The sequence below is a fragment of the Sparus aurata genome, chromosome 7, assembly GCF_900880675.1.
Source record: "Sparus aurata chromosome 7, fSpaAur1.1, whole genome shotgun sequence".
Taxonomy (NCBI): domain Eukaryota; kingdom Metazoa; phylum Chordata; class Actinopteri; order Spariformes; family Sparidae; genus Sparus; species Sparus aurata.
In genome coordinates this window covers 8,416,174-8,432,233 of record NC_044193.1, presented here as the reverse complement: position 1 = coordinate 8,432,233, position 16,060 = coordinate 8,416,174, and the positions used below count along the sequence as shown (strand labels likewise).

General features: G+C 39.6%; 3 protein-coding genes across 4 annotated transcripts; 2 read left to right on the top strand and 1 right to left on the bottom strand.

Annotated features, from left to right (window-relative positions):
* The first annotated feature begins 980 nt into the window (after positions 1-980).
* gpkow (G patch domain and KOW motifs) lies at positions 981-7,154 on the top strand. Its single transcript, XM_030423490.1, has 11 exons — positions 981-1,199; positions 1,420-1,589; positions 1,705-1,850; positions 3,346-3,452; positions 3,751-3,955; positions 4,088-4,220; positions 4,460-4,658; positions 4,773-4,893; positions 5,181-5,250; positions 6,722-6,807; positions 6,892-7,154. The coding sequence occupies exons 1-11, from the start codon at positions 1,018-1,020 to the stop codon at positions 7,018-7,020; spliced, it is 1,548 nt and encodes a 515-aa protein (XP_030279350.1). The 5' UTR covers positions 981-1,017; the 3' UTR covers positions 7,021-7,154.
* pqbp1 (polyglutamine binding protein 1) lies at positions 7,155-10,877 on the bottom strand. 2 transcript variants are annotated; one of them, XM_030423491.1, is made up of 7 exons: positions 10,761-10,877; positions 9,426-9,496; positions 9,221-9,332; positions 8,874-8,974; positions 8,516-8,698; positions 8,367-8,424; positions 7,155-7,652 (listed from the first exon to the last, which is right to left on the bottom strand). In XM_030423491.1, exons 2-7 carry the CDS (start codon positions 9,490-9,492, stop codon positions 7,502-7,504), a joined length of 672 nt encoding a protein of 223 aa, XP_030279351.1. In that variant the 5' UTR covers positions 9,493-9,496; positions 10,761-10,877; the 3' UTR covers positions 7,155-7,501. The 2 variants fall into 2 exon arrangements, with proteins under 2 accessions (XP_030279351.1, XP_030279352.1); XM_030423492.1 differs by having other exon boundaries at positions 9,426-9,493; positions 10,761-10,873.
* On the top strand, positions 10,848-15,717 carry timm17b (translocase of inner mitochondrial membrane 17 homolog B (yeast)). The gene is made up of 6 exons (XM_030423493.1): positions 10,848-10,903; positions 11,938-12,037; positions 12,126-12,189; positions 12,440-12,568; positions 12,656-12,766; positions 13,646-15,717. Exons 1-6 carry the CDS (start codon positions 10,878-10,880, stop codon positions 13,732-13,734), a joined length of 519 nt encoding a protein of 172 aa, XP_030279353.1. The 5' UTR covers positions 10,848-10,877; the 3' UTR covers positions 13,735-15,717.
* The last annotated feature ends 343 nt before the right edge of the window (positions 15,718-16,060 follow it).

The following is a 16,060-nucleotide window of genomic DNA, read 5'->3' as shown; positions in this document are numbered from 1 at the left end:
GGGGAGGGAATAAAAGAGTTAAAAGTACCGCCCCTTATTATCCTCAGTCTCTCTGTACCTGCATCAGCAGCATCACTTTTCGCTTACGAGTTATAACCAGGATTTAAAGGCGTGAGAACCGGATCATAATGTGGGGTTTTCGAGCCTGATATTAAATCGGTGGCTTTTATACTGAGTAATGAATCTTTATTTTATACAGCTGAAACTTTTATGAGTGGTTAAGGTTTGTTTTTTATCCCCGCAATGTTATTGTTATGGATTATCTTTGTAAACCATCCACTAATTCTAATTCAGTTTTACTTTGGCAACTTGCTAGCGTGAGGAATCGTTTTTATTTTCAAGATTTTTTCTCACATTCCACCCTTTTAACAGTTTTAGTTTCCCTTTTTTATTTTTTTTAATGCATTACTGTATTCTATGCATCTGATAATGCACGGATAAAGCACTTCTGAGAGTTTTCTTTTTTTGCACCTCTCCATCTAGTGCTCATTAGTGTATTAATCTGTATTATTTTATGTAAAATAGGTCTCCTGTAGCAAATAATGCGCATTACCCATATTGGCCTGAACATAACACAACAATCCCTATTAATTATACTCCAATTCATACAGAATCATTGATGATTTTAAAACGAGTAAACCGACAAAAACATTAAAAATGCCAAAAATAAATCAATGGATTTTAAAAGTGGGATACAATCTGTAACAAATGTAACATGACCACAAAATGTATAATTAAATGCATTTGATTGTTATCACAAACAAACAGAATGTCGTATTTTATTTGTAAATATCTTTAAACTGTATTTGTGTCCTGCCTGAAATTATAATCACATTTAGCTGAATGTGCGCGATGAGGCTGTGAATCCTCGCTCTTCTAATGAGTGGCTATACCTTTAATTCTGATGCATTGTGGGGATTGTAGTATATAGCGACAACTCAACACAAACAAGTATCGCGAAATCAAACTCCAACTACCAGAATTCCTTTCGCCTACTTTTATCGGTTACACACAATCATGGCGTCGCACGGAGAAGATGCGGGTGCCGCTTCCGTGGAGCAGGGAGAGAGAAAAAACCCTGCGGTGTCGTTCGGTTTTACCAAGACAGTTAGCAAATTCAAATCGTCGACTGGCGACGCGTTGATGAGTAAAGAGGACAGAGATTATTTGACCGGAATTGACAGAAATGAATTACAAAGGTAAGCTTCGCATGCTAATGCTAACAAACACATCTTAGCATTAGCGTAACGGTTACGTTTTTGATATAGCTAGCAAGTAGCTGTTTATTACATGATGAATGTTTTTAGACAATGCCTTGTCTAGGTAAAGTATGTTGATATATATGACAGTGACGTTTATTACATTTTGTTTTTAAAGCGGCCCTGCCTGCTAACTCTTTAAATTATCTCTGTTTCGTAGTACAAAACCATCCGAGAAGCCCAAAGAGCTCATCATCCCTCTAATCCAAAAGAACCGCTGGCACAAAGCAGACCGACCGCCCCAGAGCGAGGGGAGCGAAGGCAAAGCAGTAGAAACAACCCAAGACAATGACTCTGTGGATTCTCAGGCTGTCAAAGAACTCATTGAAGGTTTGTACATTCAGAAGAGGTGGAATATAGTTTGTGTTCACGCTTTGTGGGAAGGCTAAAGGTGTCATTAACTCTCATACAAAGTTTACTAAACATCTCCAATATGTGCGCCTAGACTCCAGGAGGCAGCTGGAGCAGTGGCAGAATGGCCCTCAGTCAGAGAGAAACCTGAACCTCAGCATCCCCCTGTTGATGCAAAACAAAGTCCCTGATGGCTTTGAGGATGGAGATCAAGTGAAGGTGGATCTACGGCCTGAATCTGTAAGTTTGGATACTACTTGTGTGATAGGAATGATCTTTAATTTGAAGTAGGGGTGCACAACAAAAATCCACAACACACTGGTTGGGTAAAAAAAACAGTACTTGTATGACATTTTTTCCTAATCAAAATATGTTATAAATATTCTTTCCGGGGTTTGGCCATTTTGTTAGTTGTGTTTTATTTCGGTGACCTCACATCATGGTCTGAAATGAGAGCAGAAAACAATTGAGCATTATTTTGTTTCAGTTGAACTAGAGAGCCCACTCCAGTCATAGACCGTACACCCAAACATTAGAGAAATTTGATGCGCTAAAGGAGATTGGATGGTTTGCTGTCTCAATTTAAACGAAAGACATGACTTTCTACTGTTGGCAGTTTGTGTTTGCTGCCTTTCTCTAATAATAGTTTTTTGATTATGCAGTGGTGGCTTAAAGGTTAGTGAAGCGAGCTTGTGACTGGAGGGGTCGCTGGTTCAAAACCCAGACCAGCAGGATAAATATGTGTGGAGAAAGTGAAAGGTACTACTTGTCCCTTCCTTATTGCACTGGAGCAAGGCAGTTTCACCCCAACCATCCGGTGAGAATGAGGTTTTACTGAGCAGCCTTAAGATGTGAATGTGTAACTGTGTGATTGTGACCAGGGTGTTCCCTAAAAACAGAGCATTTCTCAGAGTGAAGCCTCCCAGAATAAATAAATGTTTAAAATATCAATGTAAAGATCACAATATATTCTGCCAATGAGGCATTTCATTGCACATATGAAAATTCCTGACAGTACAAAATGTCTTGTGGACTGGCTACTTTGACTTGGATTGAAATTTGAGTGTGTGAAAGCGCTGACAGTCAACTGAGTAGAATAACACCCCTGTGTGCATACATAGATGTGCGCATGCGTATGGGCACGGATGACTTTGTGTGTACAGTAAGGTTTGGGTGGCAGACAGGCGTCAACATTCTCCCCAGAGACATGTGGACAACCAATCAGATTTCTCTGTGTTGCTTTTCATCAGAGGCCTCACGCCTCGCCGCTGTCATCCCATCCCGCTCTCAATCACTTTAGATGTGACTGTCAGAACATGAGAGTCGGGGGAACCTCTCTCACTGTGCCCCAGAGCTCATTTTAATGCAGTCTCCTCTGTGAGAGCTTGCTCCCAGCTTCCCTCAGAGGACAGCCTTCAGTGGAGACAGAGATGAGCCGGGCCATTGCTCTGATGGAGGCTGCTGTGGCTGCTGCCTGGTGACTGTAGTCAGCCAGGCTGAGTCTGACAGCCTGGAGCCAAAAGGCTGACTAAGACTGCCATCACAAACTGCGTCTCTCACAGCTGGCACTAGCAGTTTTCTCTGTTTCAAAGCTAAAAGATTACATAAGCTGCTCATTTAGTCCTGATACACATTTTAAATGCAGATTATAGCATCTGTATTTCTTTGGTTGTTTGATATTTAATGCATGTCTGTTGATTATCATAAAGCTGATGTCACTGTATGTGTTTATCAGTCGACAGAGGCAGATTATGACAGAGTTCCTGTTGATGCTTATGGACTTGCTATGCTTAAGGGGATGGGCTGGTCGAAAACAGAAGGTATTGGACGCACATTTAAACAGTAAGTAACACACTGAAGCGTTGCGTTACCATCTTGTGTCCTGATTTAATAATATGCCTAACCTGCACCACTGTGGTGTTCAAGTCTGAGGTTAAACAATTCATTAGTCGACCAGCAACAATTTCGATTACAAATTAACTGCTTAAGTTTTTGAGTTTTTTATCATTTTAATAAGTGGCCTTATTTTTAAACAAAAGTGTTGCTCAAGCTGTATCCACCTCTAACCTCCTTTATACACTCCATGTCCATCTCTCTACTTGTTTATTGATTGAATGCTGTTGTTCCCTGTCTGCTACAGAGACGTGAAGCCGATCGAACACCAGCTCCGTCCAAAAGGTTTGGGCCTGGGAGCTGATCGTTCAGCAATTAAGGACCTGGAGCCAGGCAAACGTCAGCGTCCCCCCAAACCAGGAGAAGAGCGAGCAAAGGAAGAGGAACTAGTGATGGGTCCAGGAGGCTGTGTGCTGGTAGAGTCCGGGGCACATAAAGAACTGTACGGCAAGGTAGAGCTGATCAGAAATGTATTTGCACCCATAGTCATCATTGTTGACATTCAGTTCATGTGTCACACAGCAACTGGTTCTGTATTGTTTTTGTCTGAATAACTTGTCATAACTTTCATTCATGTGTTGCAGATTGAGGGCGTTGATCCAGATAACGCTCGGGTTATGGTGAAACTGGCTATTGGTGGCAAGACTGTGACAGTCAGCCAGTACGCTGTCAAACTAATTGGGCGCCAGGAATATGACAAATACAGCAAAGACCTCAGTAAGCAACTCTGAGCAGATGAAATAGAAAAGGTTAACATTCATGGAAAATGATCTGGATGCTAATGAACTTTGATTTTGTTCCATTTTAGCTGATTTAGAGGTCAGCAAATGCCAAAAATTCTGTATTCTGAACAGAAATTAAATGAACTTCAAGTTGTTTGTAGCAATATTCTTTGCAATTTGTTATTTGTTTGGGTGTTTGTCATATATGCTAACTAGATTTTTCCCATCAACCAGGTCGCCTCAGCAAAGCCCACAAAGACAAGGAGAAAGAGAAGGAAAAGGAGCGAGAGAGGGAAAAACGGGGTCGGGAGGAGAAAGAGAGGAAAAGTAATGGCGTCGAGGGAAAACATAGGAAAACGAGAGAAAAGTCCTCAGAAAGAGATGGAGGAAAAGATGAGAGGAAGAGAAAACACAGAGAGTCAAGTCAAGACAGGTACATTTCCATTAAAAGATGAAGATACAGCAATGTGCTTTCAATGATTCTTAATTTACCCCAAGCAATATGTTTTATTTCCTTTTGTAAATATGTATTTTTTTTCTTTTGTAGAGAGAAGCCTCCAGTGAAAGAGGCGAGGCGACCCCCGGCTCCCCCCTCCTGGCTCCAGAGAGACTTGAAAGTTCGCTTCATAGACAAAGCCTTCAAAGGGGGCCGATACTACAACTCGAAGGTACTAACACGCCTCCTTAGTTTTTGCTTGCTGTCAGCGGGATCATGAAATGTCGATGGTGTAATCAAGTAATTTGTTTTTGTTTCGAGCTGTTAAACCAACAAGGCTTTTTAGCAAGTCACTTGTTTTGCATAAACTTGATTGGATGGTCAGTATTTGTGTTTTATTAAGAGCCTTCAACATACAGCTAAAAGAAAAGTCATATCTTAAGATGCAGCGTTTCATTAATTACACGTGTTGAGGTTTTTAAGACAGCTGTTGGGCTCAGTCTTGTTTTCCTGTTCTAGATGCATGTGGAGGATGTCCTGACACCATCTACCTGTGTGTGTCGAACTGAAGAGGGAAGACTGTTAGACGGTGAGTCATAAGTGGCATCTCAGTCTCTCTGTGTGTGTTGGCTCTCTTACTCTGGCATTTCTTTTTATTCCCGAATTAGAGCTGTGCAAGAAATGTGCAATCGTGTTGTTACTGTGCCTGTTACATCCAACTAGCTTAGGTGTTATAATGAAAACAATGGAGCCAGGTACCCTGGTTTCTACTGCACATACAGTACATCTTGTGTTGTCTATGTTCATCTATGCAGAAAGCTTTCTAGATGGTACATTAACGTAAATTAAAAAAAACACTTTGCAATAGCAAAATATCTTCTTAGTTGTTGTGAGAAGTAGACATACATGGTGATCTGATAGCAGCCATTCATAATTTAAAGGAACAGTTTCATATTTTGGCGTAGATGAGAAGATCGATACCACTTATGATTGTTTGTAATGAAGCTACAGCCAGATGACTGTTAGTCTAGCTTAGCATACAGACTGTCATTGAAAAATGAAATATAGCGTGTTACCTAGAAAGGTCTAAGCATAGCATCTAAGCATTTTCCCCCACATTTGAGCAAAGCCAATTTAACCATTTCCCTTTTTTTTGATAAGCTTAGCAAATGGTCTGCTTGCTGAAGGTCTACTGTATATTCATAGACATGAGAGTGGTATCAATATTGTGATCCAACTCTGCAAGGAAAATGAATAAGCATGTTTCCCAAACTGTCAAACTATGCCTTTTAGTTTTCTGATATTCAATGCATGCTCTGTTATACTGTTATTCTATACATTTGAGTACATTTTACATGTATGATTCTCTTGATGAAATATGGACAATTCTGTGATAGTGTAGCTTTCGTAATAACATATTTAAATGTATTTACTTACTTGTATTAAATTGTAGGTTAATTAATGGGATGCATGATGAGGATTTTTTCAACCAATACCCACAATTTCCTGCTTCTCATGGCCAATACTGATAAAATAACTGATATTTAATTTAAGTTCATCACCTGTTTATGCACACCTGAGGGTAAGAAAGTCAGTATTGCGTGCTGCCCTAAGTTTTCTCCTCTTTCTCTGTTTTTAGTTAATATAAGCATTATTATACTAGTTATTGGCTAGAATTTTCAATTATTTATCAGGCACATATTTCGTGCATTCCTATTGACTTACTAGGCGTACATTGTTTCAATAGGGAGACCTCAGCTATTTCTAAATGACAACGCTTCTGTTACTTTGCCTGCATGTATGTGTGTTGTCACTGCAAAGAGTAAAACATTGCAAGTATTAAACTGGTGTGTTATCAAACTCCACAGCCTCAGGGATTGTTTTATTTATATATAAATGGCCAGTGCTTTATTGGCTAAGATTGTGTTGATACAGAGACATTAGGGGCATTTAATATGTGCTGAATTACTAGTGGAGAGGTAACCACTCTACCCCTGATAGTTGCTATAGTAACAGATTAAAATGATTGAATAACTTGCTGTTTCGTCTTTCTGTGGCAGATGTGAATCAGAACATGTTGGAAACCATTGTTCCAAAAGGCGAATATGATGCTGTAATGGTTGTACTGGGCGAGCACAGAGGACAGGTAAGCAAAGGATGATATTTCCCGCAGGATGTGTGTACTGGGTTGTACTGTTACTAATCAAAGAATTTAAATCTGTTTGTCCAGGTTGGCCGTATTCTCCAGCGGGACAAGAACAAGTGCAAAGCGATGGTCCAGCTCGACAGATACGAGGAGAAACTGTTCACACTGGACTATGACTGTATTTGTCACTATGTTGGAGCAGCAGGCCACTGATCCACATCCGTTTGACTTGCATTCAGATATCCTTTGTTTTTATCCCACCTGAACAGTTGTTTTTGTAATATTCAATAATGGATCACACAAGATTTTTAACACAGATGCAATTTTGTAATAAAACATTGTCAAGATTTTTATTTGTACAGATTTTATTACAAGATCTACCACTACAACATAAAGAAAAGCTGCAATGAGTCATTTTCACAGTTATCTTTACATTTATTAGCAAATGATGTCAACGGATGGCCCTAGTGACAACAGGAGAGTCAATCTTAAGGTCATATAAAAACATATTTACAACTGTTCTGCATGTCTGACAAGAGTATGAATGTGCTGGTGGTATAAAAGCTCAGCACCTACATTCCTGACATCTACAAACACTTAGGAAATGTCAGTCTGTAACGCAGATGTTTAAATGTGAGCAAAGGGGAAAAACAAACTGTATAGCTGCGTCTTTGTTAGAACCCAGGAGCTCTGATCACTCTTTGGGTATTTGGTTTGCTGCGTTGGCCCGTAGTACGGCTCCAGGACTGGGGTACGGCCGCTGCTGGAACAGAGGCCCTGCAGCCGTGGTGTCTGCACCCGTCTTTGCTTCATTACGTTTGGGCAAGCCGCTTGACCAAGTGCCCCTGAAAAGACAAATAAGTTTGTTTAAATAAAACATTTGGTTTTACACATTCTTCTCATACTTCAAAGGGGACTGCATTAATTGTATATATCAGAGTGAGTTTACAGATTACTTTTAGTCGTGCCTGTATAGGCATGTCTTCTCTGGCTCTGGAGGAACTTTGTCATACCAAAATCAACATTTAACATTATAAACATGCCAGAAAACAAGACATTCAACAACAACTGAACGATTTTCGATAGCTGCTTAAATTGAGTCAAACAACATTGCCAATCTGAGCTGGAGGCAATAAATACCCGTGACTCCTGCATTCGACCAGGGACTAAATGCAGATTATACCCTTTTCGCTCTGAAGGCAAAAGCCATGTGCGCTTGTTTTTTGTCTAATGTGAAAGGAATAACAGATGTCATCATGTTATCACATTTGTCTGAGCTTGGTCAATTTAAAACTGAGTTACAAACAAGGTTGTGAAGTAAATATTATGTGTGGTCAGTTGTCACACAGGGTCTAATGAAAAGTTAGGGTTCCATGACAGGACTTGTAGGACTTTGAATTGTTCCATTTAGCTTGACTAGTACAGGTGTACACATATCTGCCTGTACTGTTCAATTCTGTTTTTGCCTGTGTCACGCAAGTCTGAACCTTATGGAAGGGGAACACTAAATTTTTCTGACTTCTCTTGTTTCATAATGTAAATATGTATATATAAAATACCTTGGGGCATCAGAATAAGCACTTGGATCCATGGGGTCCATCTCTTCATCTCTTTTCCCTGGAACAAAAAAAAAAAGTACAATCCATTCATGTAAAAAGTTTCATTATTTGAAAATGCTTGTGTCCAATGATACAGATGTAAACATTACCTCTTTTGTTCTTGCTGTACGGGGCCATGTCTTCTCTCCGCTGCTTTCTTCTGTCTCTTTCCCTCCCTTCATCCCTCTCTCGGTCTCTTTCCCGTTCCCTTTCTCGCTCTTTGTCTCTCTCCCGCTCTCGCTCTCTGTCTGGCTTCTCAAACTGCCTCTCAATTCTTTCATCTCCTCCCTCAACTGAAAAATAAAGATGACTGTCATGAAATAAATCACTGCCAGAATTTGTCAAAAATTGGCATTTTGAGATTATTTGCCCAATGACGCTCAGACCTGCAATAAACATGTGAGTCAGACATGAGTAGTATATGATAAGAGATCATCAAAATGTTACACAGACTTTTTAATGACATACCTCTAATTTTCCTGGCAGGTTTTGTTAACACTGCGGTTGGGTCGTTTGGGGACAGCCAGGCCACCAAATCTGTCTCAACATTCCAGTAATAAGGCAGACCACTGTGGATGGAAGGAAAAAAAATACATTTGGAGATTTTTTTAGAAATTAAATATTTATGAATCAGTGATTAAAAAGAATGCTGAATAATGTAAATTAAAAAAAGTAATATTTTAAGTTAATTAATGATAAGAAATGCAGTACAACTCCTCACGAGGCAGTTATGATGTAGTGAAGCCGTACTACAATCAAGGATGAGAAGGCAGTATGACTAAATTAAAATACGGTCCTTCAACAGGCAAACTTACCAAGCCGGGTCGAACACTTTGTACCAATTGGGTGGTAGATTCTCCAGTCTGGTGGCTTCGTAATCTACGTTGTTGTCGTCGTAATCTTCAGCAATGATCTCCTCATCTATCTCTGAATGATACGGAGGCGAAAAGTCATTCAACGACACATGAAAAAATAATGAAACATAAAGAGAAATGTCCCACACAGAGTTTCATCTACTACCTTGCTCTGATGGTTTAACAATCCCTCTCTTGGCCAAACGGGCCATCAGGGCTGGAGGTAGAGGCATCCTGCTGCAGAGAGAAGAGAGGATTAACTCGTGATAAAAACCAGGACAGCAAACAAGTAGGGTAGACTGATTATCAGGGTCAATATTCAGCCTTCTCTTCAACGGTATCATCTTAAAATGTGCTACTTTGGCTCTGATGCAGCATCCTCTCACACAATGTCAAATAACCTGAATCTGCAAGGTAACTAGTATCTAAATTGATCAAATAAATGTAGTCGAGAGGAAGTATAAAGCAGCAGAAAATGGAAATACTCAAGTACAGTACCTCAAAACAGTACTTGAGGAAATTGTAGTCAGGTATATTCCATCACCAGTTGTTAAATTTCTAAGACAAAGATTCTAATTCTCCTAAGAATTAAGTCTCCTTGATTTCTAAATTTCGGTGTCGGCCCTGAAAGAAAACACATCAGTCGACCCCGACTGCAAATATTCATCCACCGACAGCAACAGGAAGCAGGTGTACACAAATAAGGGCCTCCGAATCATTGAACTGCAATACATTATATTATATATTAAGGTTTTGTCTTGCATAAAGCTTAATTGACTGTGAAGTGATCACAAATATATTGGGCTTTAGGAAAATGTGACAGGCATTTTCACACATTTCTATTATCCTACAAAAAACAAAGTAGTTGATGGCTTTATGGGGAAGATAGTAGCAGGGTTAGACAATAACAGGAATGTCCCCGATACCAACATTCATTTTCCAGTAGCAGTTGTATGCACATTGTGTGCTGTGCATCTACTTTTACCACAACAATGAAGAAAGTCAAACTATGGTGAGAAAAGACCTATTTAACTCATATTTTCACATAAATTCTCACAAAGCAACAACGCTTGTAACTTATCATCCGACAGAAATATTGCTGTGATTCCCCTGAAAGTTACCCTGAGATGTAATAAAATGTCCCTGGACCTGGATTGAAATGTGCCTGGCTGAGAAAACTTCATTGTTAGCAGTTAAAATGGGGCACCAGTCATTTCAGTGTTCAGCATTAGTTCACTTGGACTACTGTTAGCTGTTCAGACAAAGCTGTCTTTAACAGAAGAGGAGAAACTGAATTTTGAACATGTAAACGATAACGTGTATCATCCCCAGCAAAATAACTGCGACCACAACGCCTGCTCGATGAGCTTCATGGCTGCAGCAGTACGACTAAAGCCACAAATAAACACCTGTGCGCTTCCTACACAATCTTAAACTACACCAACACAAAAACACACACCTCTTGAGATAAATAAATGTATATAAATCAAGTAGAATTCACCTGTTTCTTAAGAAAATCGCTTCTTCGATCGTCGAGGAGGGTGAACGATGCGACTTCCCAAACAGCACACGGCGCGCACAGTGATGACGTCACGCTGTTCTCTTGACGACAACAAACATGGAGGAATATGCCCGTGAACCTTGGTGAGATTAGTTTTAAACATTTCCCCTTCGTTGTAGGTTTAAAATTATAAACGTCGTAGATAGTTTTGTCTTCGTAATTTTTTATTTACGTCGTGGTGAGAGTGAACATGGAGGCTCTGTGAGTTTAGCCGGTTAGCTTAGTGCAGGGTCAGGGATATTAAAAGATAAAGCTGTGGTCAGTATGGACCCATAGCTAACAAAACGTCTGTAGTCTTAACTTCAGCAGCCTTTTACATAAATATATCAGTGTTTACAAGTAACAGCTGGGGATATAGTACAGAAATATAACCTCTAAAATATATTTCACTTATGATAGTGGTGTGTGGCTCATATCATATCAAACACAGGTAAATTCAGGACCAGCTCCCAGGACAGAAACTGTGACTATTATCTTCCTGGCTTCTTCTTGTCAGACTTCCTGGCTTAGATTGCTTTTTAAATTTAATTGTACTAACTTATTTTGTGACTGGTAGGCTTAATTTCTTACATTAATGTGTATTTAACGACCCTGCATTGGGCTGTAATTAAGTATTAATAATCTTTTTTTCTCTCTCATTGTTTTCTTTGTCTGCGTTACATAAGATTAATTTGTTATTACTGTCATATATGAAATGTAAAAACCCTTGCTCAATAAAGAGTTAAGCAATTAATCACTCATTACTAATTGTGTTAGATTTCTGTTCTGCTGACTGACTAATCGACTGATCAACCTTAACGGTTGATCAGTCGATTAGTCAGTCAGCAGAACAGTAACAATAATAATTGTGATGGTGGTGTAGTATTATGAGGGCTATGACGGAGCTTCTGAGATCTGGATATTGCACTTGGCAAAATTGTGATAATGTTTAAATAATTGTGAAGCCCTACTGACAATTGCAGTAGCACATTGTGAATTCTGTTATGGTACCTATTTTTCCACCACAATTCAGACAGCTCAACGTAAGATTATGTCACTTTGTGTCAGTTTTTTTCACATTGCACGCTCTGTCCTTTCTTAACATTTTCTTCCTCTCTCTTTGAATGCACTCCTGCAGTCCCTGGAGGATAGTGGATGACTGTGGAGGCGCTTTCACCATGGGTGCAATTGGAGGAGGGGTGTTCCAGTCCATCAAGGGCTTTCGTAATGCCCCGGCAGTGAGTTCACCACGTGATGATAATAATTATTAGTATTTGCTCTCCCCGAGTTTTAAAGGCAGAATTCAACAGCGCTCTAATGTTACAGGGTGTTGGACACAGACTGAGAGGAAGTGCAAACGCTGTCAGAATAAGAGCTCCACAGATTGGAGGTGAGGAAGTTTCGTGAACGGTTTCTTTTATTGTAGCTTTTGGAATCTGAATGTGATTATGATGCATATAAAAGTTCAATACAATCAATTGTTATGAATATTAACTGCTTTACTCGCAAAAGGTTCCGTAAATGTTATCATTTAGAGCCCAGTCATTTCACAGAATTACTGATGATTACATTTTCATTGCCTAAAAACTAAAATCATACATTAAAACCTTAAAGACTCATTATTTTTGGTGGTTTTGCAGGCAGCTTTGCTGTGTGGGGAGGGCTCTTCTCCACTATCGACTGTGGTTTGGTTCGCCTGAGAGGGAAAGAGGATCCTTGGAACTCCATAACAAGTGGTGCACTGACTGGGGCCATCCTAGCAGCGCGCAGTAAGAGGAAGCCTATATAGCACAATGAACTTGACACCACCTTCCTGTGTCACTGACCACATCAAATTAATTTGTGTCTTTCTCCAGGTGGGCCATTAACGATGATGGGCTCTGCCATGATGGGGGGAATTTTGCTCGCTCTCATTGAGGGTTTTGGGATCCTCCTGACCAGATATACTGCACAACAGTTTCAGAACCGTAAGTGAAGCATATTTAGTTTTAAAAGTGAGATTATAAACTGCTAAATCAATATTTTAATTTAAACAATGGATCACAGGCTTGCTTGTTTGTCAAAGGTGTCACTTGTAGTCATGATCCCACATATAATTATCACTTCTATGGTTCCCCTCAGCATTTGCATTTCACATTTTTTTCTGTTGTCTGTGTTCAGTTCACTCTCACCTCTTTCATAGCGTTGTTTTCAGCAAAAAAAGCTGAAAGCTGTTAAAAAAAAAATGCAACTGCTCACTCCCTGTCTAGCACCAAACAACTAGCTGGTGAACATTATAAAAACAATAATAATCAATTACAACTAAAAATCTATTTTTGCTGGTGAAAATAAAGAAAAGTAAAAATGACTTCATCGCTCACACTACTCCTGCAATGTAATTAGAGTCTCGGGCTTCATTAAGGTCTCTTGAACACAAGTGTTCTCACTGCATTACTGCTAATAACCCACTTATGCAAAATGATAACCATCAGTGAATAACCACAACTGACAAGTAGCAGAACATTGTGGTAGTCCGCTGAGCTGTGTGAGGCTCAAATGTAGAAAATGCAGCATCAAGGAAGCGCCACAAGAGCCACGATGATATGTAACTCTCGCTTCTGCTAAACCAAAACATCTCTTGTGGTCACTGTGGTGCTAAAAGTCTTTCGCACATAGTGGATGCAAAATTATGCTTCATTTATTCTGACACAGCTGACTTTGGGAGTTGTTCAGTGAATAAGGGGATACAGGTGAGTGAATGTGGACAGGAATGGACTAAAAATAAGGGTTAAGTGCATCGAAGAGAAACATACATTTTATTTTGATTATGATGATAACATGGATGTCTTCACTCTTGTTTTCTTCAGCTGTTCCCTTTGTAGAGGACCCCAGTCAGTTACCTCCAAAGGATGGAGGTCAGCAGCAGCAGCAGCAGGAGGCAAAGGGGCAGTTTTAATCAAGGACTGAGGCCAGCTGTGGACACAGTGAGTCAGAGCAGAGAGCAGGGGGGACACCACAGCGGGTACCAGGATCACGGGGAGGTGGACATACTCGTCCTGACAATGGTGTCAAGGAGTTGCACTAAATACCTCAGGGGTAAATTACTGTAATTTTTAGATATTTATAAGAATGTATGTGAAGAAAAACCTCATGTTTGCACCTCCAGCATCTCATGAAATGTTTCCTCAGTCTTCTGTGACGTGTTGGGGTGACATATTTAGTTTTGAAATATAGAAACGAACGTCAGTTTGATTATTAAAGACCTTGCAGACATATTAAAGGAATCCTGTAACTGTATTCCCTAAATTGTTAAACTATTCCTTTAAGCTTCCAAAGATTTTATACCTGTGTGCACGGATTTAGATTTCTAACAGTGAAACCAGTATTTTTTTGGCTGTAAGGCAGAAAGTTAAGTCAATTGAAACGGCACATGGACGGCATATTTGTCCCGCTTTTCTTGTCTGCCGACGGCTCAAAGCACTTCGCAACACAAGCCCACATTCACACATTCATGCACTGATACGGAGGCTGCTATACAGGAGCTTTGAGAGCTTTCTATCCAAAGCACCGCCACAATATTTCACAAGCTATTACACATTTAGCCAGAATCAAGGACACTTCCACGGCTGCTCAGGAGGTAATAAGAAAAATGAGATGTCTGGAGATTAGTAGTGAAAATATTTTTCTAGGTGATTAATTATGTGTCAACTGTGACAATCAATGCAAAATCTGTCTGTTTTTGAAATGTGTGTGCTTCAGATGGATGAAAAACCTCATTACATTCTTTGTTTGCAGTATCTCTTCATAAGATCTTTCCTCATCTGAGAGCTTTTGTAATGTTGAATCTTTGTTGAATAGTTATTTATTAGTTATTATGAATATTTATGTCACATATGAGCGCAAACCATGTGTTTTCTGGCTTTAGTTATTTATACTTAGACACTTAAGTTATCATGCATCTCGTCACTTTGATCGCTGCACTATCCATTAAGCAACCAAGCACTTTGTAAGCTTCATCGCTCTGTTTTCTTAAGAGGTGAACTTCACCCAAAAATGAATATTCAGTCACTATTTATTCATCCTCATGCTGAAGAAAAGTCGGGGGAAGTTTCTTACATTAAAGATTTCTGGAGCTTCACAGGAAAACGGTTTTGCAGGAATCCTATAAAGAACATAAGTAGATGGAGATGTGTTTAAAATTGTAAAAAAAAACAAAAAAACAACTGAACAAAGGCTCCTTGCTGATTTTCTGGTAAAAATCCAAGTGTCCGGAAGCCCCAACATCCCAAATTGTCAGTCGAGCTTGTTCGCCCACTTCAGACTTTTTACATAACCCAGTAAACAATCTGATCTCGGAGGAAAATAACCTCCACAGAATACTTTTTAAAGCTAGAAAGGTGGCAGGGTCCGCCAAATATAAACAAACAGAATGAAATTGTGTTGTCCTTTAAGGTTGGGTTGTTTATTCAGTTTATTGAGTCAAGAAAACAAAGAGAGTTTGTTTATTTAGTTTGTTTAGGTGTAAAACGTTCAGTCAATTAATAACGTTTACCCTAAACTACATAGTGCACCTTTAAAATAGGGTGTCACTGATGTATTTTCAAGTCAATTTGGGATCTCTGGGCTCCTGTAGAATACATTGTTTGGAGCCTTTTTGTTTTTCTTTCAGTTGTTTTTTTCCCATCTGAAGCCCCAGAAACTTCACCCAACGGGTGGCAAACGGCTGAATTCTCATTTTTTAGGGGGTGAACTCACCCTTTAAAATTGTAGCATGTGCACAATGCAGAGACGATGCAGTTTGACACTCTGTTCTGCTGTCAAACAGTGTATAGGAAGAAAGAATGTTTATTTATGTAATGTCTTAATATATTTATCTGGCAAGAGCTGATAAAAAAAAACAAAAAAACAAAACAATAAAGGCATCAAATGTTCTTTAAGACGTGAGCTGGTGGTGTTGTTTTTTCCACATTGTCCTCCTTTTAGAGGGACTAAAATAGACTAGAAGATAATAACAGTGGCTTTTCAAACATGACCAGCTGCTGTCCTTGTATTTACAGTTGAAGTGCGCCCCCTGCTGCTTCCCTCCTGGTACTGCACCCATCGGATGCTTCTGTCCAGGGTGCTGAAACAGGCTCCTCTAATTCACTGTAATGAAACGCCCTAACTTTTCTACCGTGACAGCACTTTTTTTTACTATCCCTATATTCTTTTTAAGTTTACAGTAAAGCCCCACAGAGCCGCACGGTTCCTCCTGAGTCTTCCTCCACCTTCCCCTTGAAAGA